Source organism: Brachycentrus maculatus, unplaced genomic scaffold, assembly GCF_059751285.1.
Source record: "Brachycentrus maculatus isolate JH-2025_06_01 unplaced genomic scaffold, ASM5975128v1 h1tg000261l, whole genome shotgun sequence".
NCBI lineage: Eukaryota > Metazoa > Arthropoda > Insecta > Trichoptera > Brachycentridae > Brachycentrus > Brachycentrus maculatus.
Genome location: NW_028281012.1, coordinates 2,023,765 through 2,045,191, shown reverse-complemented (window position 1 = coordinate 2,045,191; position 21,427 = coordinate 2,023,765). Strand labels below are relative to the sequence as shown.

General features: G+C 33.5%; 1 protein-coding gene across 1 annotated transcript in view; it reads right to left on the bottom strand.

The window, feature by feature from the left end:
* Positions 1-1,419: 1,419 nt before the first annotated feature.
* Positions 1,420-21,427, bottom strand: part of Nep2 (M13 family metallopeptidase neprilysin 2) — a 71,126-nt gene continuing 51,118 nt past the window's right edge. Inside the window, exons 4-17 of the mRNA XM_088266019.1 lie at positions 15,668-15,778; positions 14,463-14,708; positions 14,088-14,299; positions 12,595-12,771; positions 11,036-11,121; positions 9,746-9,851; positions 8,307-8,491; positions 7,337-7,426; positions 6,795-6,945; positions 5,991-6,159; positions 5,141-5,259; positions 4,835-4,966; positions 3,977-4,114; positions 1,420-2,968 (exon numbers count right to left, since the gene is read on the bottom strand). Of these exons, the coding sequence (XP_088122145.1) occupies positions 2,768-2,968; positions 3,977-4,114; positions 4,835-4,966; positions 5,141-5,259; positions 5,991-6,159; positions 6,795-6,945; positions 7,337-7,426; positions 8,307-8,491; positions 9,746-9,851; positions 11,036-11,121; positions 12,595-12,771; positions 14,088-14,299; positions 14,463-14,708; positions 15,668-15,778 (2,123 nt within the window). The 3' untranslated portion in view covers positions 1,420-2,767. The remainder of the gene's footprint in view (positions 2,969-3,976; positions 4,115-4,834; positions 4,967-5,140; positions 5,260-5,990; positions 6,160-6,794; positions 6,946-7,336; positions 7,427-8,306; positions 8,492-9,745; positions 9,852-11,035; positions 11,122-12,594; positions 12,772-14,087; positions 14,300-14,462; positions 14,709-15,667; positions 15,779-21,427) is intronic.

The following is a 21,427-nucleotide window of genomic DNA, read 5'->3' as shown; positions in this document are numbered from 1 at the left end:
TGCCAAGTGTCTCCCCAGCCAACTAACTATATGGTGCTTTAGGGTTGATTGAGCCAGGGCTTGATGTTATCACATTTAAAATCATTTTATTTAGCTGTTTGTTATTTTGTTAATATTATTCTACGTGTTGGATTTTAGTAAAATACCGGAATTGTCTGCACATTTAAACCTTTATCCGCACCCCAATGGCGCATAGGGCACTGTATCATATAAACGCAGTGTTATCTTGATGAACTGTTGGGTGCGGAAGAAGAAACATTGGATAATATTGTAAAAAAAATACATTTGATGATTGAAAATTATCTTAAATGATTGATATGGTATGTTTATAATAATGTCGCATTAAACTATTTTCAGCGCTGATATTTACTTTATCTTCTCTTCTTCAAACCCTTACCCAAACCCAATGGTGCCTAGGGTACTGCATCATATAAACACAGTGTTATCTTGATCGTTAACACATGAAGGAAAGGTGATCCAGCCCACCGCTTCCGGTACAAGTCCAAGGTAATATTGAATAAATATAAGAGTGAAAAAATCACTTATATTTATTTGACCCCCCCTAGGAATCGAACCCGGGACCTCCAGTACGGTAGCCGAGCGTGCTGACCATTACACTACGGAGGCGGAAAATGCATATACGAGTATATACCATAATATGTTAATCAGATTCATATCAGAGTAGGTTCGATCAGAATCCATTGAGGTGCTGGATTGAACATGGAATTCGGAAGTCTGGGCGTTCGCAGTGTAAGCACTGACTGAACATTGGCTGGCTTAAGTGATTACTTTCTGCGTAAAAAAATCTCAGACGATTTTTTTAACGCCTCGTTCCAAAGTTTTATATAATTCTATTGATAACTGAATCCGTTTAGTAGGCACTGGCACTGCTTAGCTTTGTGGGACGGGCGCCACAAAGTTTGATACGGTGGGCATTGGTTTTGAGCGTATAATGCTGTCATTTGTATCCACCTTTTCTAGTCGCTGATAACCTGTGAGAAAGCAAGTGATTTGGTGCTGGGAAATATAAAAAAAAGACATTTTTTTCTAATCACTTTATTGTGTACCAATGCTAAAGTACTAATGATTTAGCATTTTATAATGTACTTTATTGTTTACAATAATTTAGTTTTACTAATGTACATTATTGTCTACTAATAATGAAGTACTACTGACTACGATTATACATTTTGAGTAGAATAATTCTTAACCACTATTTTGAGAATCATGTGTACAAAAGATAAGTAACAAAAGTATATAAAAATGGAAACAATTTAAAAAAAATGCATTTTAGTTGTTGATATAATCATAAAAGCGAACGGGCAGGTTAGAGCATTATATTTATGATAAAAACCAAAAACTTTCAAGACTTCAAAAATGTTCTGCGTACTTTCAATGTTAATTTGTCTCTTTTATAAATTTGGTTATATGGAAAAATACATATGTGCAATGAAATTGTTCATCGATTGTTGCATTTAATCATATGATATTTGAAAGACTGATAATTTCATTTAGGATATTAACTTTTTCTATGATATAATTTAAAATGTACGCCTATTTTTTCAAAATTATTTAAAGATATCACATTTTAAAGTTGTAAACGAATAACGTTATAAGGTGCGCAAGACTGGAGTATTGGCACACCGTGCAGCCCTATTTCTTATTGATTTGAGTATACTGTATGACTGATGTTTTATTTGATATAAAACTTTGAAATGAATAAAAGAAAATGAATTTAGTTAATGTGTATAATTAATAAAAATAATTTTAGATTGTTATGAATCAATTTAAGACTGGAAATTACGAAGTAAAAATCTTTTGTTGGGACGAATCCATTTTTGGCCAGCTAAATAAACAAAATAAAAGTCTCAGAGGATAAAATTATCCTTTGTACTGTGTTTCATAAAAACACAATTTAAGTACTTTTGTTTAGTTAAAAAAAAATTGAAACCGAGTATAGCATACACACATCCTATGGTAATAGTATTTATATTGATTAATATATCCTAGTAAAACCGCGGTATTCCAGTAAAACCTTGGTATTATAGTAAAATCGTTTTCGCTAACATAGTTTGATATTGATAGTTTGTTATTGTGCAAACAGTTATTATAATTTGCTAATTTGTATAACATATATATGTTCAACAAAGTATTTAAGATTTAGAATATAGTTTGTCAAGGAGCATCGCATTAATATAAATTTTCGATTCTTACGAAAATATCTGTAAAATTAGATTTTAGATTAGTTTACCGCGATTGAAATTTCAATGATGTATTTCGATAAAAATATACCATTTACTTCAAAGTTTATAAATAAAATACTTCATTTTTATTTGTAAATATAAATGAAGTATCGACATGAAATACTCACGGTAATCTACTCTAAATGATGATTCTACGTCTTAATGATCCTTAAATATCAATCGATTCGGGGTTTTAACGAATCCAATTCCCAAACTTATCAACTGCTGGTAGTTCTGGATAAGTTTGGGAATATCTGCCTAAGGTCTTCCGAAGGCTTTGTTCATATGAAAGCGAAAACTACCGCCGCAGAGAACCAGCAATTACAAATCCTCTGATGTTAGAGAATGCAAGTGCAAAGAAGTCCTTGGAAACACTTGAGGATATTGCGGGTTCTAAGCGCAGTATAAAAACAGCAAAGTTATGCTAAATAGTAAATTGTTTGCGTTTTTATTTTACAAGTAATATTGTAGATTCTGTGAGATGCCGAGGTCCGTTTTTACATAAGGAGGGTCGGGTCTGCAGTTTACCAGACCTTGCACTTGTTGTGCGGATTCATGTTGGAGCCGCGAGGACACTTGAAGTCCTTGGCGAACTCGTCCATGTTGGACAGGGGTCCGATGACTCGGAACCTGCCCGGAGAGTGGAAGCCGGTGGTGATGCGCAGCTTGAGGGATTCGGGGCGGTAGGCGGAACACCAGGTGTTGGCGGCGCTCACCCAGAACAGCTGAAAATAAATTATTTTCCACTTATTTTATTAAACACGTTTCCAATCACTCAACATCCGTGATTATGACTGCTAATCAACACAAAAAATAAAGCCACTTGAGATCTACCCAAGCTCTTTCGCCTAGCGGCCAAAATATTTTGAATTTTGTTAAGTATTTAGTGTTTTAGTATTAATCAGTCTTGATATAGAAGCGGATAGCTTCGAATCTGGTAAACATTATAATTGACTTATTTTAATAATAATATAATCCTTATCCACACCCCAATGGTGCATAGGGTACTGCTTCATATAAACGCAGTGTTATTTTGCTCGTTTACACATGAAGGAAAGGTGATCAGCCCTCCGCTTCAGGTACCAGTCCAGGGTAATATTGAATAAATATTATAGTGAAAAAATCACTTATATTTATTTGACCCCCCCCCTGGGAATCGAACCCGGGACCTCCAGAACGGTAGCCGAGAGTGCTGACCATTACATTACACCATTACTTATAATTAAATATTTATAGTGATTTCAAAAACAAAGCCTATATTCAATTATTAAATGGAAAATCACAAAGATAATGCTTCAAATATAAATGATATCTTATTTTATCGTTAAAAACTGGAAACAGCTGATTTACATATTATAAATGTAATAACCCAAATGACGTTATATCTAAGTATAACGTCATTTGGGTAAATAAACGAGTTAATTGGGGATTTAAGATAACACTAGTGGTTATTATCGATGCATAATTCAGAAACAAAAACAAATAATATGATTATATATTTTGTATCTTGAATTACATTGATAATTTAAAATGAATAACTGATTTTCATCAAATAATAAATCATTTGAAAGTATCTCATAAAATTAAACAACCTCGTTTTAACCACATTAAAAAAAAAGTGGTTAAAACAAAAATTTGTTTAATTTTATAAAGTTCATAAAATGTGCCACAAAGTATCCGTGAAAAACATTTAAGAAAACACATGAAATTATATAAATAAGGGTGTATTTAACCTGTTGAGGAGTGAAATCAAGTCCTGGCAACTTTGGTTCTGGTCCGTTTTCCTTGGCCCACTTCAGGTAAGCCAAATAGGCTTCCTTGATTCCCCCGTTATCAGCTATATTCTCGCCCTGGGTATTGATTCCATTCAGCTGCAAACAAGATATTTGAGTTTGAGTGTATTTTTCACCCATAATTGCACCTTCAATCTATACTATTATCAGGGATTGCGACTTTTTAAAAACTATTTAAAAACATAAAAAGGGTAAAATATTTTTAGTGTTTCCAAATACTTGTTCACAAAATCTGGATTATCTCCAATTACTGGAGTTATTTTCATATTATTTTTTGACATCTCATCAAAATGAAAATTATATTTTCTGGCGTTTCTCATGATTCGAACCTCACATACTAATAAAAGAGTTTCTGCTCAATAAAAAGGTTCTTTTCATCTCACCAATAGATGTCTCTAGTGAAGTTCTAGTGATTCAATAATAATGTTTAAAAATTGGTTCACATATAGAACTTAAAAGAATTTGAGTAGTGTGGTTGTCAATAATGGGTAGAATTGGTGAATGTTACACGTGTGTAAAGTGATCACTTAAACCAGCCTATGACGGTCGTCAGCCCCGTAAATTCCCAGACTTCCATATTCTTTTTCATCTTTGATGGGATGTCAAAAAATAATATTTTAGAGTAATTTGAAAATTTTCTGTATTGCAATGAAGATTTTTTTCTGTAAACTGGTTCTAATTTTCTAAACTGAGAAAAAGTAATGAATACCATCCCAATCGAGTAACCGAAAAAGAATCACTTACTCGGTATTCATAAAATGTAATATTACTTTATATTTGATATTAGTTTCGACTTACGTTCATGTTGACTTCCTTCGCTGTATAATTGGAGTATTGTTCAATGATGCACTTTGCTCTCTCCAAGTAGCGCTCCTTTGTCAGAGAGTCCCACCAGTTAACGAGATTTCCCTCTTTATCAAATTGTCTTCCCTAGTATATGACAAAAAATATAAAACTAAGTAAACATATTAATCATATATACAGATATCAAAGTTTTGTGATTGCTTATTTAATGTCATCCCTCTGATTTAGCTTATGAGAAAATAAATACATTTGAGTAAAATAACCATTATTCACACCAATAAAGGAATTTGTCTTAAATACCTGGTCATCAAATCCATGCGTTATTTCGTGTCCGATAACAAAGCCAATAGCTCCATAATTCATGTATCGAGGACGCTCAGAAGAGAAGAACGCTCCTTGCAAAATCCCAGCAGGAAATTCTAAATAAAACGTAAATATATTTAAAATCTTTGAAAGCTGTCCCACCGCATGCCCAGATCTGATACAGAAGCATCTAGGCTTCCTGACAGATCTGCTCTTGTTAACCAATTAAAAAAAAAAACTAAGCTAAACTAAAACAAAATTTATTGAAAATGTGAAACAAAATAAAATTGTATCCCGATTTTACTGTGAATTTACATTTAAAAGCTTTCAACATACCTGTCACTGCCAATCTAAATAAAAACAAGTTTGTAAATCCGTCAGCAAATTTTCTAAAAGTACCCCGGTGCTTAGGCAGTGAAAGGGATTAGTATTTAGTTCAATTAGTCAGCTAGATCCGACTCCGACCCGACGCTGGCCGGTACACAGACGCCCACAACCCCGACCAGCACAGCAGACAGACACGGAACAGAAGACATCAGAGAATGGTCAGTCATCGCATTTCCACTCAACCATTATGCAACGACATTCTATTTCGGATCCCTTTCACAAGTAACGACATATACATATTTTGAATGTTTGTAAAGTAAACATAATTTACATAGAAGTGATTGGTACGTTTATCTTTTCCTTAAAGTTAAAACAATTAGCCGGGAGTTTGGCTTCAGCCAATGTTCCATCTCGCCCTTCTCGGTACTTACTTCTTCCGCTAATCTAGTCACTCATCTCGCTTGGTGTACGGAGTGGGTGTTATTTTCTTCCATTTTGTTTCTTGAAATAAAATACTTACGGATACTGTTTTCAGTCGATGAGTAGAATGCATTGACGATTGCGGGACGGCCATGAGAGATCCAGTCTGATTTGTTCACCGGCTTCCTCAGTTGCTTGAAGGAATACTCGGTCCCGAAGTAGGTCAGATTCAATACGGACTCAATGAACTTATCGGGTGACATTTCCAGCTAAAACGATCAATATAATCAACAATTTAAAATATATATAACCCTTTCAACGCGGTAAGAAAAAAATAAAAATTTATTTGAAAAATTAAAATTTTCCATTAAAAATCATGTATTCTATAAAATTCCTTTTATTTTTTTACGTTTGTCCATGGCTTGTAAAAGCCATGGACTATAGTCGATTTACGCGTACAAAGGAAAAAAAATTCGGGCGACTTTACTAATACACTGCAAAAAAACTGATGAAATATCTTATTTGGAGTAATTTATTAAGATTTTAGGGTGTTAACCTATAAATTTTTGCATGCAAATCTAACTAATGATTTTTTTTTCAATAATCAGTAATATTTCTATGATCTACCCAATAATTAAGAACAATTTATAATTTGAAAGATTGACGAAACGTAACGGTTTTTTGTTTTCTAAATTAGAGTCGGATAGATGCACGTTTTATTAAAGTGTTCAACTAAAAAGCACTAACGAAGGATTCATAAATTATCACTACCTCCAAAACGGTGATAATTAACCTCCAAGGGGGTAGCACTGATAATTACAAAATAAAGCACTATCTTGGATTCCAAGGAGGTGCTGATAAATGATAATCAGGTCCGAGAGGATATTGGAAGAGTTTTACTTACACCTTCGTAGAAATCGGTCAGTTTATTGTAGTCCAAAAGTTCTTGTGGGTAAGCAATATGAGTGGTCATACTTTGGGCTTTGTCCAAAGCTGCTACTTTGGTGTGATCATCCATCCAATCCACGTTTTGCAAGATATCTTTGAATTGGGATCTATAAAAAAAGTTATGTATACATACGCATTAATATACACTTATTTTTCTTCTTCATTCAGTCTTCTTCAACTTCAACCCCTTATCCGCACCCCAGTGGTGCATAAGGCACTGCATATAAACGCAGTGTTATCTTGATCGTTAGCACATGAAGGAAAGGTGATCAGCCCTCCGCTTCAGGTACCACCAGTCCAGGGTGATATTGAATAAATATTATAGTGAAAAAATCATTTATATTTATTTGACCCCCCCTGGAAATTGGACTCGGGACCTCCAGAATGGTAGCCGAGCATGCTGACTATTACACTATGGAGGCGGACGATCATTCAGTAGTAACTACATATAATAATTAGAATGTACATTTATATTTATACGTATAATAAAATGCATACCTTATACCAGCGACCATTTCGAGTGCTGCCTTCTTCGAGTCTTCGTGGAAGTATTTCTGAACGTACAACGATCCAATAGCCAACGCCAAACTATAATATTTAAACAGAAATCAAATGCTATTAATTGAATTTATAAATTCGAATACAGAGAAAAACAGGATGAGAAAATTTCTTGAAGAAACTGAGTCTTTTTGGCTGGATAATTTTCTAGTTCAAATATTATTCTACCTTGTCGTCGGCGTCGTCACGTTTTTTATTGATCTTGTTTGCTGCATTGTATTTGGTTCTACAATTTTTAACAACAAGTACAAATCCTACCAAGAGCATATAATATAAGAGAAAAGGTTTTTAGTAACTAACGGTGAGTAGACAAAATGTTTCACTTAGTTTACCATACTTCTCCGCGAGATGCCTCTCGATTCCATAACGAGGCGGGAATTCAATGTTAACAATGCTTACAAACAAAATGATACTTTTATTTTTTTTTACTTAAACGTTGTTTTAAATGTGGAATGTAATTGGAATATGGTATTATAACTCGGAAGGAATATCTAATTTAACATACTCAACCTATAAAGGATTGTGTAATACTCGTTTTGTGTTTATAATAGCCGATATAATCAATATTTTCATTCATCATTTTGTTTTGCAAAGTTTGCCTTCGTCAAAACATTGTTTTCGTAAGTTGGTAAAGAATGACGTCACAGAAACGAATCTTTACTACTACTATTACAGCGTTATAAAGAAGATTAGATACGTAAAAGGATACGCCCCATAATACACACGATGACGTAAAATTTAACGTATAGCCGCGTCCGTTTTTAGTTTTATTCAAATATCTAAAGTTTAAACCTTAATATCTCCCTTACTTCTCTACAGATTCAATAAGAATGTTACCGATAGTGTTGTAATTTTTCATATGAATTTATTTGCAAATAATAACACATCATGAGAATGATCCAATGCTCACCTTCCGCTGACAGTGTCCACACACTCCTTCCATCTGCTCTCTCTCTCCGACTTGCCAGACAAGGAGGTGGCGAACTGCAGTTGTCTCCTTCGCAGTTCCTCATTCAGGTAGGACACGGACGCTCCGGCGACTCGCCACATCACATAGTTGGCTTGGACTCTATTGGGGGTTTTGGCCAGCAACTCCTAAAATGGCAATGTTTTCTAATTACCACATTCTAAGTGCTAAACGGCGAGGAAAACATCACAACATACCGATGGAAAAATTAAAACTACATATTATGAATCATATATTCAAATCAGGTCTTCAACAAAGACACGAGAGTAAAAATATCAAATACAAATAATAAAGGGTTAGAACTTAATAACGGAGATTTTTTACATTCGGAAGGCACTTAAAAATTATATTACTTTAATTAATTCAAACCCTTATCCGCACCCTAATGGTGCATAGGGCACTGCATATAAACGCAGTGTTATCTTGATCTTTAACACATGATGGAAAGGTGATCAGCCCTCCGCTTCAGGTACCAGTCCAGGGTAATATTGAATAAATATTAGAGTGAAAAATCACTTATATTTATTTAATCCCCCCCTGGAAATCGAACCCGGGACCTCCAGAATGATAGTCGAGCGTGCTGACCATTACACTATGGAGGCAGCCACTTTAATTAATAACCAAATAAATAATAAATTTTACTTATAGTGCATTATTTGATTCAACATCGGTTAAGCAAGATTCGTCAATATCCAATTCAAACCCCGCTCGCAAAATTAATATTTTTTACTGTCCAGATTTTAATATGATTTGGTTAATGTAGACCGAACAGTTTATTTTATATTTTACTTAATTTAAGTTAATTATTATTATTGTTGTTAATTTTTTTCTTTCTACATCTATCTCCTCTTAAATCCTTTATTTATTGTTATTATAATGTATCTTGTTTGTTAGAGATAAATCACTCGCAAACGAGTGGAGATTTTATAATTATTTTTAAAAATTGGGTTGAAATTTCGATGACATTCTAGTAAAAGTATGTATTTTCACTAAACGTTTGTAGTTTTGCTTGAATATTTCGGACACTCCTCCTTATATCCTTATGCTGTGTTGAGAATTATAAAAAAAAGTTTCGGAAGATAATTGTTTAAAATATATTCTGAGATTTGAGATACCGAAGATCTTTAACCAGTTCAAAAATGATAACGTGCTGATTTCACACTGGTGAAAAGAATGGATAAAATAAGTCCTCTGTCACAGTGGTCAAATGGCGGGAGGCATGAATCTAGACTCTATGATTAGGGTTTAGGAACCAACGATACCGAAGCAAAAAAAAAAGGTTACAATGATTAAGACGTTGAGTTATCAAATTAACAAAATATTTATGAAAAATAGTTCTAAATCGAGGAAAATAATATTATTATTTAAGTTTATTTTCTCACCTCCAAATGCGTGATGAAAGTGGGTACATTAACGATGACGATTTCATCATCATCAACCTGCACGTGAGGAGCCAGCAGAGTGTTGAAATATTGCTTCCATGGAATGCTAAAATAAATTAATAATCACATTTTATAAATAATTACTCAAATATATTTTACTGTGTAGACTACCTGGCACGAGATAACATATCGCTCAATTTTCAGTTGTGCATGTTTTCAGAATGTCCAGAAAATGCACTATATCCTGTACCATTCTGTTCAATTCTGTACCATCATGATATCGCTCACTCCTTTCAAGAACGTCATAAATAAAAAATCGTCAATTCTTAGTTGTGCATGTTTTTGTAATGCCCAGAAAATGTACTATATCCCAGCAAAAGAGGCATATTTTTAACTTAATGTTTACCCGCTACAGGGCAGAAAGTATTGTTTTTGCATTTTGAAGAAAATGTATTATTTAATAATTTTTTTAAATGTACTAAATATTTTCAAATGGAGAAAAAACCTTCAGGTTTTACCTAAAAAGATCTGTTGCACAGTAAAAAGTTCAATACGTGGCTTGATATTTATTTTGAATACATTATATTATATTTTTAAACTTTAAAAACGTTCTCTTGAAAAATCAAGTTTTTTGATTTATGACGTTCTTGAAAGGAGTGAGCGATATGTTGTATTCTACTGGTTGCAAGCGAACATTTTGTAGACTTTGTAACATTCACCATTCTATTCATGAATCAATAATGTTTTTGTAGACTGTAACATTCAACCACCGTGGTTATGAATGAAATTTCTTTTTGTAGACTGTAACATTCACCACTCTTTTCATGAATAAAATATATTTTAGTAGACTGTAACATTCACCACTGTGGATTTGTGCGACGCAACCGCTGTTTGATGTAATAAATTATAATAACTAAATTAGAATAAAAATAAATTGTAATAAATTATAATAACGAGAAATTAAATTTTAATCTAAAAGTTATTCAATTAATGCAAATCCTTTTACAAAATTCTAAGTTTAGTATTCATAGCTCAGGATAATCAAAATATGCAGCATGAAGTCATAAAACTTAAAATTGAACTTTTCGAATGTTGAACGTTCATTTAGAAACTGTAATGTAATAAAAGTAAGCAGAACATGGCACACGGATAAGTAAAAAATGATAATAATAAACACTATCAAATGTGTTTGAAATTGCCTGGAGGATAGAATGTTTGTCGCGGCTCGGCCGACGAAATTATATTTTTACTCAATTGTGAAACTGGCGTTAGCAAGATTTTAAACGTTACCTGGGAAATTTCTTTTGTAATTGGGAGATGCTCATAGGATTGTAGAGCGCACTCGCGTTTCGCCTTTCCTCTTGCGGCAGCGAGATCTGAAAGAAAATCAACAAATATATTATTTATTATTAAATAGGATTTAAAAATGTATGATGACATGCCTGAATGTATGAAGAATGAAAAGAGTCTGAAAGAATGTAAAAATTAATGTTTTGTGTACTGTAAATAAATGTAAATATATATATGTAGTAAATTAAGTGTATAAAATTGTTTATATTATGTAATATAAGCTAACTTAAGAAATAATAAAAATAAAAATTGGCATTTATTTTCTATAATGACATGTTGAGATCACACGACTAGTTTGGAATACATCGGTAGTTTCCGAAACTAGTCGTGTGAAATAAAAGTCGATTAGTGGGATAATACAAGTGTTTAATTTTTCATGTGAAGGAGAGATTAGACGTCGTATCGCCATCGCCAAAAGTGCCATGTCTAAGCTAGACAAAATCTGGAAAGACCGGGGTGTGAGTAACAACACCAAGATGAAGCTTGTCAGGAGCTTGGTCCACTCCATTTTTCTCTATGCTGCTGAAACATGGACTATAAAAGCAGCAGAAAGGAGAAAAATTGATGCCTTTGAAATGTGGTGTTGGAGGCGCATGCTCCGAATTCCATGGACAGCTAGACGCACCAATGAGTCCATTCGCCAGGAACTACGCTTGGATGGCTTGTCTCTAGCCAATATCTGTACCCGACGGATTCTCCAGTTCTTTGGACACGTTGCGCGTGGCAACGAGGATAGCCTGGAACGACTAGTTGTGATCGGTAGCCTGGAGGGAAAGAGAGGGAGAGGAAGATCCCCATACGATGGACCGATCAAATTAAGGCAGCAGCAGGCACCTCAGTGGTTGGAGCGCTACGTGCAGCGCAGTCAAGGGATAACTGGAGAAGAGTCATTGCTTCTGCAAGGGTCACAACCCTCAGCAATGAGGATTAAGACGGAGAAGAAGAATTTTTCATAATCAAAATCAACAACATAAAAAAAAGACAAAAATATCGAAATCCTTTAGAACACTACCATGATACACGATTTACAATGAAGGTTTGATAGTCCTAAGAATTAACAATAAATATGGGAGTTGAACACTGCAATATATCGTTCCGAACATTTATAATTTGTTGCCCACGGATGTTAGAGGTCAAAATAAAATATGGAACAAAGGCAAAATAAAGGAATGGGAATGATCAAAAGTCAATTTTATGAAAATTGTAAAATATTTATATTCTTAATTTTTTCTCTTTTTTGTGTGAATATTAGGTTAAAATCGTTAAAAACAATAAATTAAAAAAGAACTCCACAGACAAGACACACAAGGTGGCTTAGTGGGGTCTCTGCAAAAAAAAAAAGTTCTTTAAAATGTATATATTGTGATTTAAATTAATGTATACAAATAAAAAAAATAAAAAAAAAACAAATGTAAAACAAATAAATATATTTGTTAACATTATTTACGTTTGCAGACATTATGTGTTATTTACGGAAAAGGATGAAAGTGAACACGTACATTGGCCAGCTTGATTTCAAAGTCGAGGGCTTCCCCCAGTTCAAAGAGAGCCCTTTCTTTCTCTGCACCCAGTAGTACGGCGATGTCCACCATGTAGTCGAAGTACGCCTTCACCAGCTTATCGTTCAGGCCCTTGTTAAGGTATTCGCGGCTCAGGCCCAAAGATGCTTGATCCAACTATTGACAATATCACATCATTTTTACATTTCTGGTTTCTGAGACTAGACGCCGCCCTCCGTTGCGAATGAGGGCCCTCTCGTGAGTGAGGCCCCTTCGAGTGTGGGGCCCCCTTCGCAGGGGAGGGGACGTTGCTAATTATAATACATACATACATCTCACGCTTCGAATGCCAAAAACATTGTCTTTTAAAACAAGCGCAATTTTATTCATACAACATTTTCTCCAGTTCTCAATTGACTACATTACAATAACATAATTGAATAAAACGCCATGGTTTGCAAATCTACTCAACGAAATGGAAAATTTTATTAACCGTAATAAGTTTTTTTTTAATTCATCATTTATAAATTTAAAAAAAATAATAGCGCGCTGTTGTACATATTTTAAGTAGATACCAAAAAATACACGTTCATATTTGCACTGTAACAAAACATAATAATACAACATTTTTGGCAATAACACACTAAAATTTATTTTCGCTTCACAAATGCTGAGATTTCATTTTGGGCTCACTGAACTGTAAAAAACGCTTTCTAAAGAAATTCAAAAACATTCATGATACCTTCATAAAAATTACCGATATTTTTTTTGCACGTGTGAGGAAGAGAGAGAGAGCGAGAGCAGAGAGAGAATCTCAAAAGAAATACAATGCAAAATTTGTTTGAAAAAGATTCTGTTTGTTTAATTATTACACTGTCATTGATTGGTACTTCAATTAAATAACGTTAAAAAATCACAAAACGCAATGATAAACATTACTCACACAACGTGTGGTACCTTATGTGTTTGAGTATAGCATTTGGCGTATACATCTACAATGGGCGCATGCGCAACACTATTTTATTCCATCGGTTCGTATCGTTGTGATACGTCTCTTTTGCACCACTCCTGGGGCGTTGGAATTGCTTTGCAAGAGAAGGTCTGTCAGGAAGCCAAGATGCTTCTGTATCAGATCTGGGAATGCGGTGGGATAGATTTCAAAATGTGGCATCGGAATGTAAAGCTCTCTTTCTCCTTCTCTCCACGTTACATTTTTTTCTCCCATGTAACGAAATATGCCTGACAAACGTGAGGCATACATGAATTTTCACTCTTAATTGTCATCCAACTATCGATAATCGAATCACCGCCTTAGAAGATTCACTTTAAACAAATTCAAACAAAACGCTCAATGATCGGCAAATATTTATAGGCAATTAAACGTAGCCATGGTCAACCGAGTATATTTATTGAACAAACAGTGATAGGTAATTCAGCACACCCTTTAATGAAATCTCAGAAAATATGAAAATATATCCTTGTATAGGACTTACATCGATAATTCTGTTAGTAGAATTCTTGACGTCCACTCCTACTGAGAAATCCAGGAAGTAGTCCACCGAGTAACCAGCCTTGCGGAACTGGTAGACGGATTTCTCCCAGCTGAACGAATTCGAGTCCCATTCTTCTTCTTCGAGGACTGGCCATCCACCGAGTTTCTTCAAAATGTCATGCAGAGGTTTCAAGCCGCGTTCTTCAATGAGACCTGGATATGAAAAACGCATTGAATATTGAAACAAAACAAGGCATTTCAATGAAAGTTAGTTATTCCGTGAATATCCAACGGTCTATGGGCATGTAATACAAATGGATTTTTGTTATTATATAAACAGCTTATTTTCACCCCAGTTTACGGTATCACAACTTACTCTTATTCATGCAGGCTGCGTATAGAGTTCTCGCCAAGACGAAAGGTTTGGCCTCATCAGGCTTGGGTTTCTCTTCTAGCACGCTTCTGATCTGCTCGGATAGCTCATCTCCGATGATGGAGAATGTATTGACCGAGGTTTTATCTTCCGGTATGCGTGTCTTCTTCAAGAAAGAACCACAGGAGAACTCGTAAAAGTCATCGCAAGGGTCCACGGAAGTATCCATGTTGTTAAGAATATTGGCAGCTGTAAAACAATAACAATCATGAAAACAAGTTTTTTGTAACAACGTCATTCATAGAATTAACCGATCCATAGTTTTTCTTGGAAAGTACAAAACATGTGAACACGATATACTTAAACGTATGTATGCTTTGTATATTGAAAACAGGTTTTCACAAGAGGTATTAAATGTTAAACATTTAAACGACTGTCTACGTAACAAAAATATCAACATCGTTAAATTATCACTGTTTTTAACATAGAAATATATTTTTTATTTGTTGCCCCGACAAAAGTGAACGTATTGCGAAAATTTAACGTCACTTTTAATAATTTCAGTTCAGGTCATACGTAAGTTCATTATTAAATGAATTTACGCAGAATGCATACGTAACATATTAGTGGGTACATATGTTACACCGAATCCGTGAAATTGATGATTCCGTGAAATAGACCAAATGGTTTTTGGAGGTTTCTTGACTAAACAAGAAATTTACCCGGATTCATTAAATTCACGGATGGTACAATTAACAGTGAGCGTACTTATGTTTGTCTTGAAACAGAACATTTCACTCAATAAATCGAATACACTTGCTTTGCACGATATTTCGGAAGTGTAATGGTAAAGGGGTATATCTGTCTGTATATATGTCTAAAATAGTGTATTCCATAATCTGGCAAAAGGATATAGCTGTAGTTGCAATATTTATTTAGTTTTATTAGGATATGTACATTTAAAAATACATAAGTTATTTGATTTCAAAGTTTGTTTTTGCTCTCCTGTAAAATTTGGTCTGAGACAGATATACCCCTTTGTCGGTACACTGCCGATTTTTAAGCTGAGTGAGTTTTTATTACTATCGTTATTAATTTCATTGTAATGTACAACTAGTTGACTTTGGTCAGAATTTTGTTTGGCTCTGCTGCAAAATAGAATGACAGTTTGATGACCCTATTTATTTTTGATGGATTGTTTTCGTCACCTGTATTAATGCATCCTTTGGACAGGCACACAGCTTGACTGTCGTTGGCTTGTTGGTGGACTACGAATGGGGCAGGGCTGTTCAGGGCTTCTGGCATTGGAGGCAGAATTTCTACGTAATAAAAATAACATGTTATAATATGCGCAATAAGAAATTAAATTAAAAATTGAAGAGCGATTAATATATTGTAAGTGTTCATAAATATTATTTGTTTACAACATTTTGAGTGTGTCCAAATACTTGTTCACAAAATCTGGAGTATCTCCAATTACAGGAGTTATTTTCATATTATTATTATTTTTTGACATTTCATCAAAGATGAAAAAGAATATGGAAGTCTGGGTATTTACGGGACTGACGACCGTCATAGGCTGGTTTAAGTGATTACTTTACACACGTGTAACATTCGCCAATTATACCCATTATTGACAACCACACTACTCAAATTCTTGGATGCTCTGTATATATGAACCAATTTAGAATCCTTGTTCTTGAATCACTAGAAATTCACAAGAGACATCTATTGGTGAGATTGCCAGACTTCCATATTCTTTTTCATCTTTGATGAGATAAAATGTCACCCTTTGTGTCACCTCTATGTTTTTTTTTTATATTTCATAGACACCATGAACAAAATAATGGAGAACGCCAGAAATAAAGAGAGATATGTAATGATTGCCTTCAAAACAATTCTCATAATTTTCCTTCAATATCAATCACAAACGTCAAACTCTTTGAACGATCAATTTATTGGACAATGAGGTACATTTACAGAAAATTATCAATATTAAATAAATCGTTTAATAATAAAACGTTGAATTGTACAAAAATAAAATACAGAAGCATGCGGTTGCACAGAGCTGGACTAGTCTCAAAAATCTATTTTAAAATTTGATATAAAACTATTATCGTGACCTTTTAGGCGAATATACATAAGTTTACGTTGGCGGCTAAGTTTTTATTGCCTAGAGGTTAATTCAAATTATATATGTATGTATACATACAAATATAAATATGTGCATTTAAATATTAAGTGTAAAAAATATTCGTTTGGGCAAAGAAAACGAGTGTGAGGTACTTCATATATGTTTTTTCATATAGATTTTACTTATATCGCAACATAGATAAAGCAGTGTATTGAAACGAGAATATTGAAGTCTAAAAAGGTTTCCCGTCTTTTTAATTAACCTTAAACGTAAAAAATTTCTGTACGTTCTAGCAGATCTTCTCATGTCATCAATTAGACTCTGGCGTCCTTCCTCCAGACTACACGCCTAATAAGATCCAAGTAGTTTTACCACTCTCGAACGCTTTTCCAGTCCAATTAGATACTAAAATTTATATATCGACTCCATCTCGGCTAACCATCATTAGGTGAAGATAATTTAACGTTGGCGGTTAGGTTTTCATTTGTTTGAGGTTAATTTATATTGATGGACACCGTCAACTTGACCCAAGTTGCAAAATTCTATAATTCTATTAAAAATATTATCATTAAACCGAGAATTGAAATACTCTCTGCAATTTCATTATAACATAGTAACATTTCAATATAGTATAGTATATTTTTATCGGTTTTTTCAAACAAAATCTTTAGTTTAAGATTGTGATACGTATACAATCGATGACCGCGACATGCGAGAAATAAATATATAGGCTTTGTGGGTGATTCCTATAAAAAAAAACAAGGGAAATATTTAGTTTTAGTAATATTTTCGTATGTATAATTGGATCCCATTAATTAATGATACTCGTAATCGATGTAATGCCGTATGCAATGTTTCGGATAAGGAACAATTAAAAAAAAAAAAATTCCAAATGAATATTTTACAGGCAATATTCATGTAAAAATTCAGGAAGTAATTACATATAAAAGCGTAGTTTGTAAATCATATTTATTTAATAAGCATTGTGTGTATTTTATTGTCATTCAAGCTGCTAGCAAGGAGTGGTACATGACATCAAGGAGTTTATTACTTATATTAATTAACATTATGTCAATTATTCATTCGGTGCAATAATTTTCATCGTAAATTGCTAACGCTGGTGATTGACAAATGGAAAATAATACTTTGAATTATTAAAAAATACACAAGTTAAATGATTTTTTTCTCCTATCAGTATCCATTGGCGTATAGAGCCCAGCAGCATATCAGCGTAGTGTTATCTTGATCTTTACTACTAGTACTAGTCAAAATTTAATACTTAGTAGGAATACACTTATATTTATTTTGACCACCCTAGGTATTGAACTCTACAGACGAGTTGTTTTATTTTTTACCTCTTAAGGTCTATTCGTTAAGCCGCAATTTAATTTTCTTTAAATTCAGGTAACATTTTCGGTAATTGATTTTTTTCTTCTTAAAACGCCGTTTTTGCTTTAAAAAAATAAGTGTTTTCGAAATTATTATATGGTTTTAAAATGTAAGGAGTTATTCAAAATTTAAATTAAAAAAAAATAAACAGTAAAATTCTTTAAATAATCTGGCCTTAACTGACATGTTACCTTTCCGGTGGTCATCCGGTGAATGAATTCTGTGTTTGCGAATCTCCCTTTAATCATTATGACTTTAATATAAGTATAAATATATATGAACAACAAAATCTTTTATTTTTATAATACGCTTGATCATTTACCCACTTATTTATTTTGCCAAAATATTTTTTCTAGAATTAATATTGCTATATTTAGTGGCGCGCACAGAGTTTTTAACCAAGGTAGGTAGTAGAGTTGGGTAGTAAGATAATGTAGCATTACTTAATAAGTCAAAGTAGGCATTGCTTGTGTTCCTATACGGAATGCGAGTAATCCAGGGTAGGAACTGCTTTTCTGCCTATTATGAATGCACGCCTCTGGCTATATGGTATGCTCTTTATGAAAATTGCATACATTCCAATGTGTTGACTTGCTCTAATTTTACATATATTTAAAAAGTAATTAATACTAATATTCCTCTTGTTTTGATTAACATCTGCACATGGGGCACTGGGTCGTGCCGATACAGTGTTATCTTGATCATTAATTAGACGAAGGCAAGGTTATCAGCCCTGAACTCTAGAAATGGCATATATTTGGTGGGATACAGATTATGTATGTGAAGTATCTCAGATTAAATAATAAAACTGATATACGGAAAGATAAGTTCTTTAAGGTGGTATGGACATGTGGAGTGAATAGATAACGAGAGAATAACTAAGAAAGTATAAATGGTGAATGTTAGCGGAAGAACAGAAGACTTGGGACGATCAGATCAATCAGAACCTAAAATCTGGTGGTGTCAAAAGTCTGCGTAATCGGAGGGTATCTATTACTAGATGTACGGATGTGAAGGGAGCTAGGAGTGTGTGTCAGGATAGAAGAGGGTAGCGTTCTATTCTCTCTGCCTGCCCCTGCGGGGAAATGGCGTAGTTTTTGTAATAGACTATAATATCAGCAGTGGCCAGTACTCTCAGGGTAACATACCCATACTCGTACTAGCTTATGTAGCATAGACGATTCGCACAATTTTGAGAAATAACCCAGAAGAATACTATTAGAACTTTCCTACACCATGCGATTAGTAACGGTGGAAGACTTCGCGACTCTTATCTTAGTAAAATGACGTTGTACGATGGGCGAATTCTAAAAATGAAATTATAAAAATTAAGATTGATAAAAATGTTTTTTTTTTTTTTATCTTCTAAATAATGTTTTAATCCAATACATGGTATATACATACATATCGCTCACTCCTTTCAACAACGTAATATAAATAAAAAATCGTTAATTTTCAGTTTTGCATGTTTTCGGAATGCCTTTTAACTTAATATTTATCCATTACAGGGCAGAAAGTGTTGTTTTTGCATTTTGAAGAAAATGTATTGTTTAATTATTTTTTTAAATATACTTAATATTTTTCAAATGGAGAAAAACCTTCAGGTTTTACTTAAAAAGGCCTGTTGCACAGTAAATAGTTCAATAAGTGGCTTGATATTTATTTTTAATACATTTTATTATATTCCTAAACTTTAAAAACAGTCTCCTGAATTTTTTTTTTTTTAATTTCTGACGTTGAAAGGAGTGAGCGATATGTGTAGAGTGTCTTAGATCTCATATTGCCCCATTAGTATAAAACATATTTGTAAAAGTTTTTGACATTTTTAATTAAACTTATAAACTCTAGCGTGCAATGGCGGTCGATGGATAATTTTTTTTCTTCATTTTGTTTCTAACAAAGAAAACATGACAACATTGTTCTATTGCAGGGGTCGGGAACGTATGGATTGTGAGCCACATGTCACTATGAAAGAAATTTGTCTGGCTCTTTCTTTGACAAATTTAAAATTAAATTAAATTCTGATTATTATAATTTTTTTGATTATTCTGTTCAAAATAATTTTTAGTTCGTTTGGGTACGGAGAGATGCTGCCGTTTAAGCACATACGATCTCTCATTTACCTTTTGTCTTGTTAAAAATTTAAACATTGAAAAGAAAATAACCTCTGAAAAAACCAAATTAGCTTAAAACCACTTTCATGTTGAAATATGCCGATAAAAGGCTCGTTTGATAGCAAACATACTAATTTATACTATAGACAACCATTCCCATGCTCGGAAAGTTAATAAACAAACATGATTAAAAAATCTCATAAACATGTATATACCGGTATGCTAATTTATAGCGGACCATGACAATTCTCATTTTCACACTATTAATACTAGGGTCAGTGATGCCAGATACCGGTGCAATCGGTTTCAAGGGATGAAAAAATAATATTTTCAAACCTTTATGACATCTACAACATTTTGAGGGTATCAAAATATTATCTGGTCAAATTATAAGCTAAAATAATAAAATGAAAAGGATTTTTTCTGGCGTTTTTATGTATGTGATTAAAATCCAGGATTTGGATCTCACATACAAATATAAGAGTTTCTGCTCAATAAAAAAGCTTCTTCATCTCACCAATAGATGTCTCTAGTGAAAAATCTTGTGATTTAGGTACAATGTCGAAATTGGATCATACGTATAGAACATCCAAGAATTTGAGTAGAGTTAATAAATGTTACACGTGTGTAAAATGATCACTTAAACCAGCCTATGACGGTACTAAGCCCCGTAAATGCCTTCCATATTCTTCTTCATCTTTGTTGAGATGTCAAAAAATAATGCTGGACATCTAATTATTTATCGATTTTCGATGAATTTAATTATTGTAAATTAAAAATTGGCTCACCGATTTTTTAAAACCGTTTTGCTACTCACGTTTGGCACTTTTGGTCTAAGAGGTTTCTGACCCCTGCCCTATTGAATAGTGTGCGTTTGATTGCGCATATTAAATTCTTTGACAGAAGTATGCTATACCGAGTGTAATCATGACCGGGGTATCATTATGCTATCAATTACTGACACAGTTTACTGACGTCGCTATCCACGTAATGACATACTATAATTGTACACAAAAGCCACGTGATCTCGCCGGAAAACGACTTGTCTATGCTGCGAATGAATATTGTTTTCTGAAAATAGAGAATATTTTCCATTGGGCGCGGGTAAGGGTTTGAAGAAGAGAAGATAAAGTAAATATCAGTGCTGAAAATAGCTTAATGCGACACTATTATAAACATACCATATCAATCATTTCAGATGATTTTCAATCATCAAAGGTATTTTTTTACTATATTATCCTATATATTTCTTCTTCTAACCCTTATCCGCACCCAATAGTGCATAGGGCACTGCATCGTGTAGAAGATAGATTTTGATCATTAAATATACG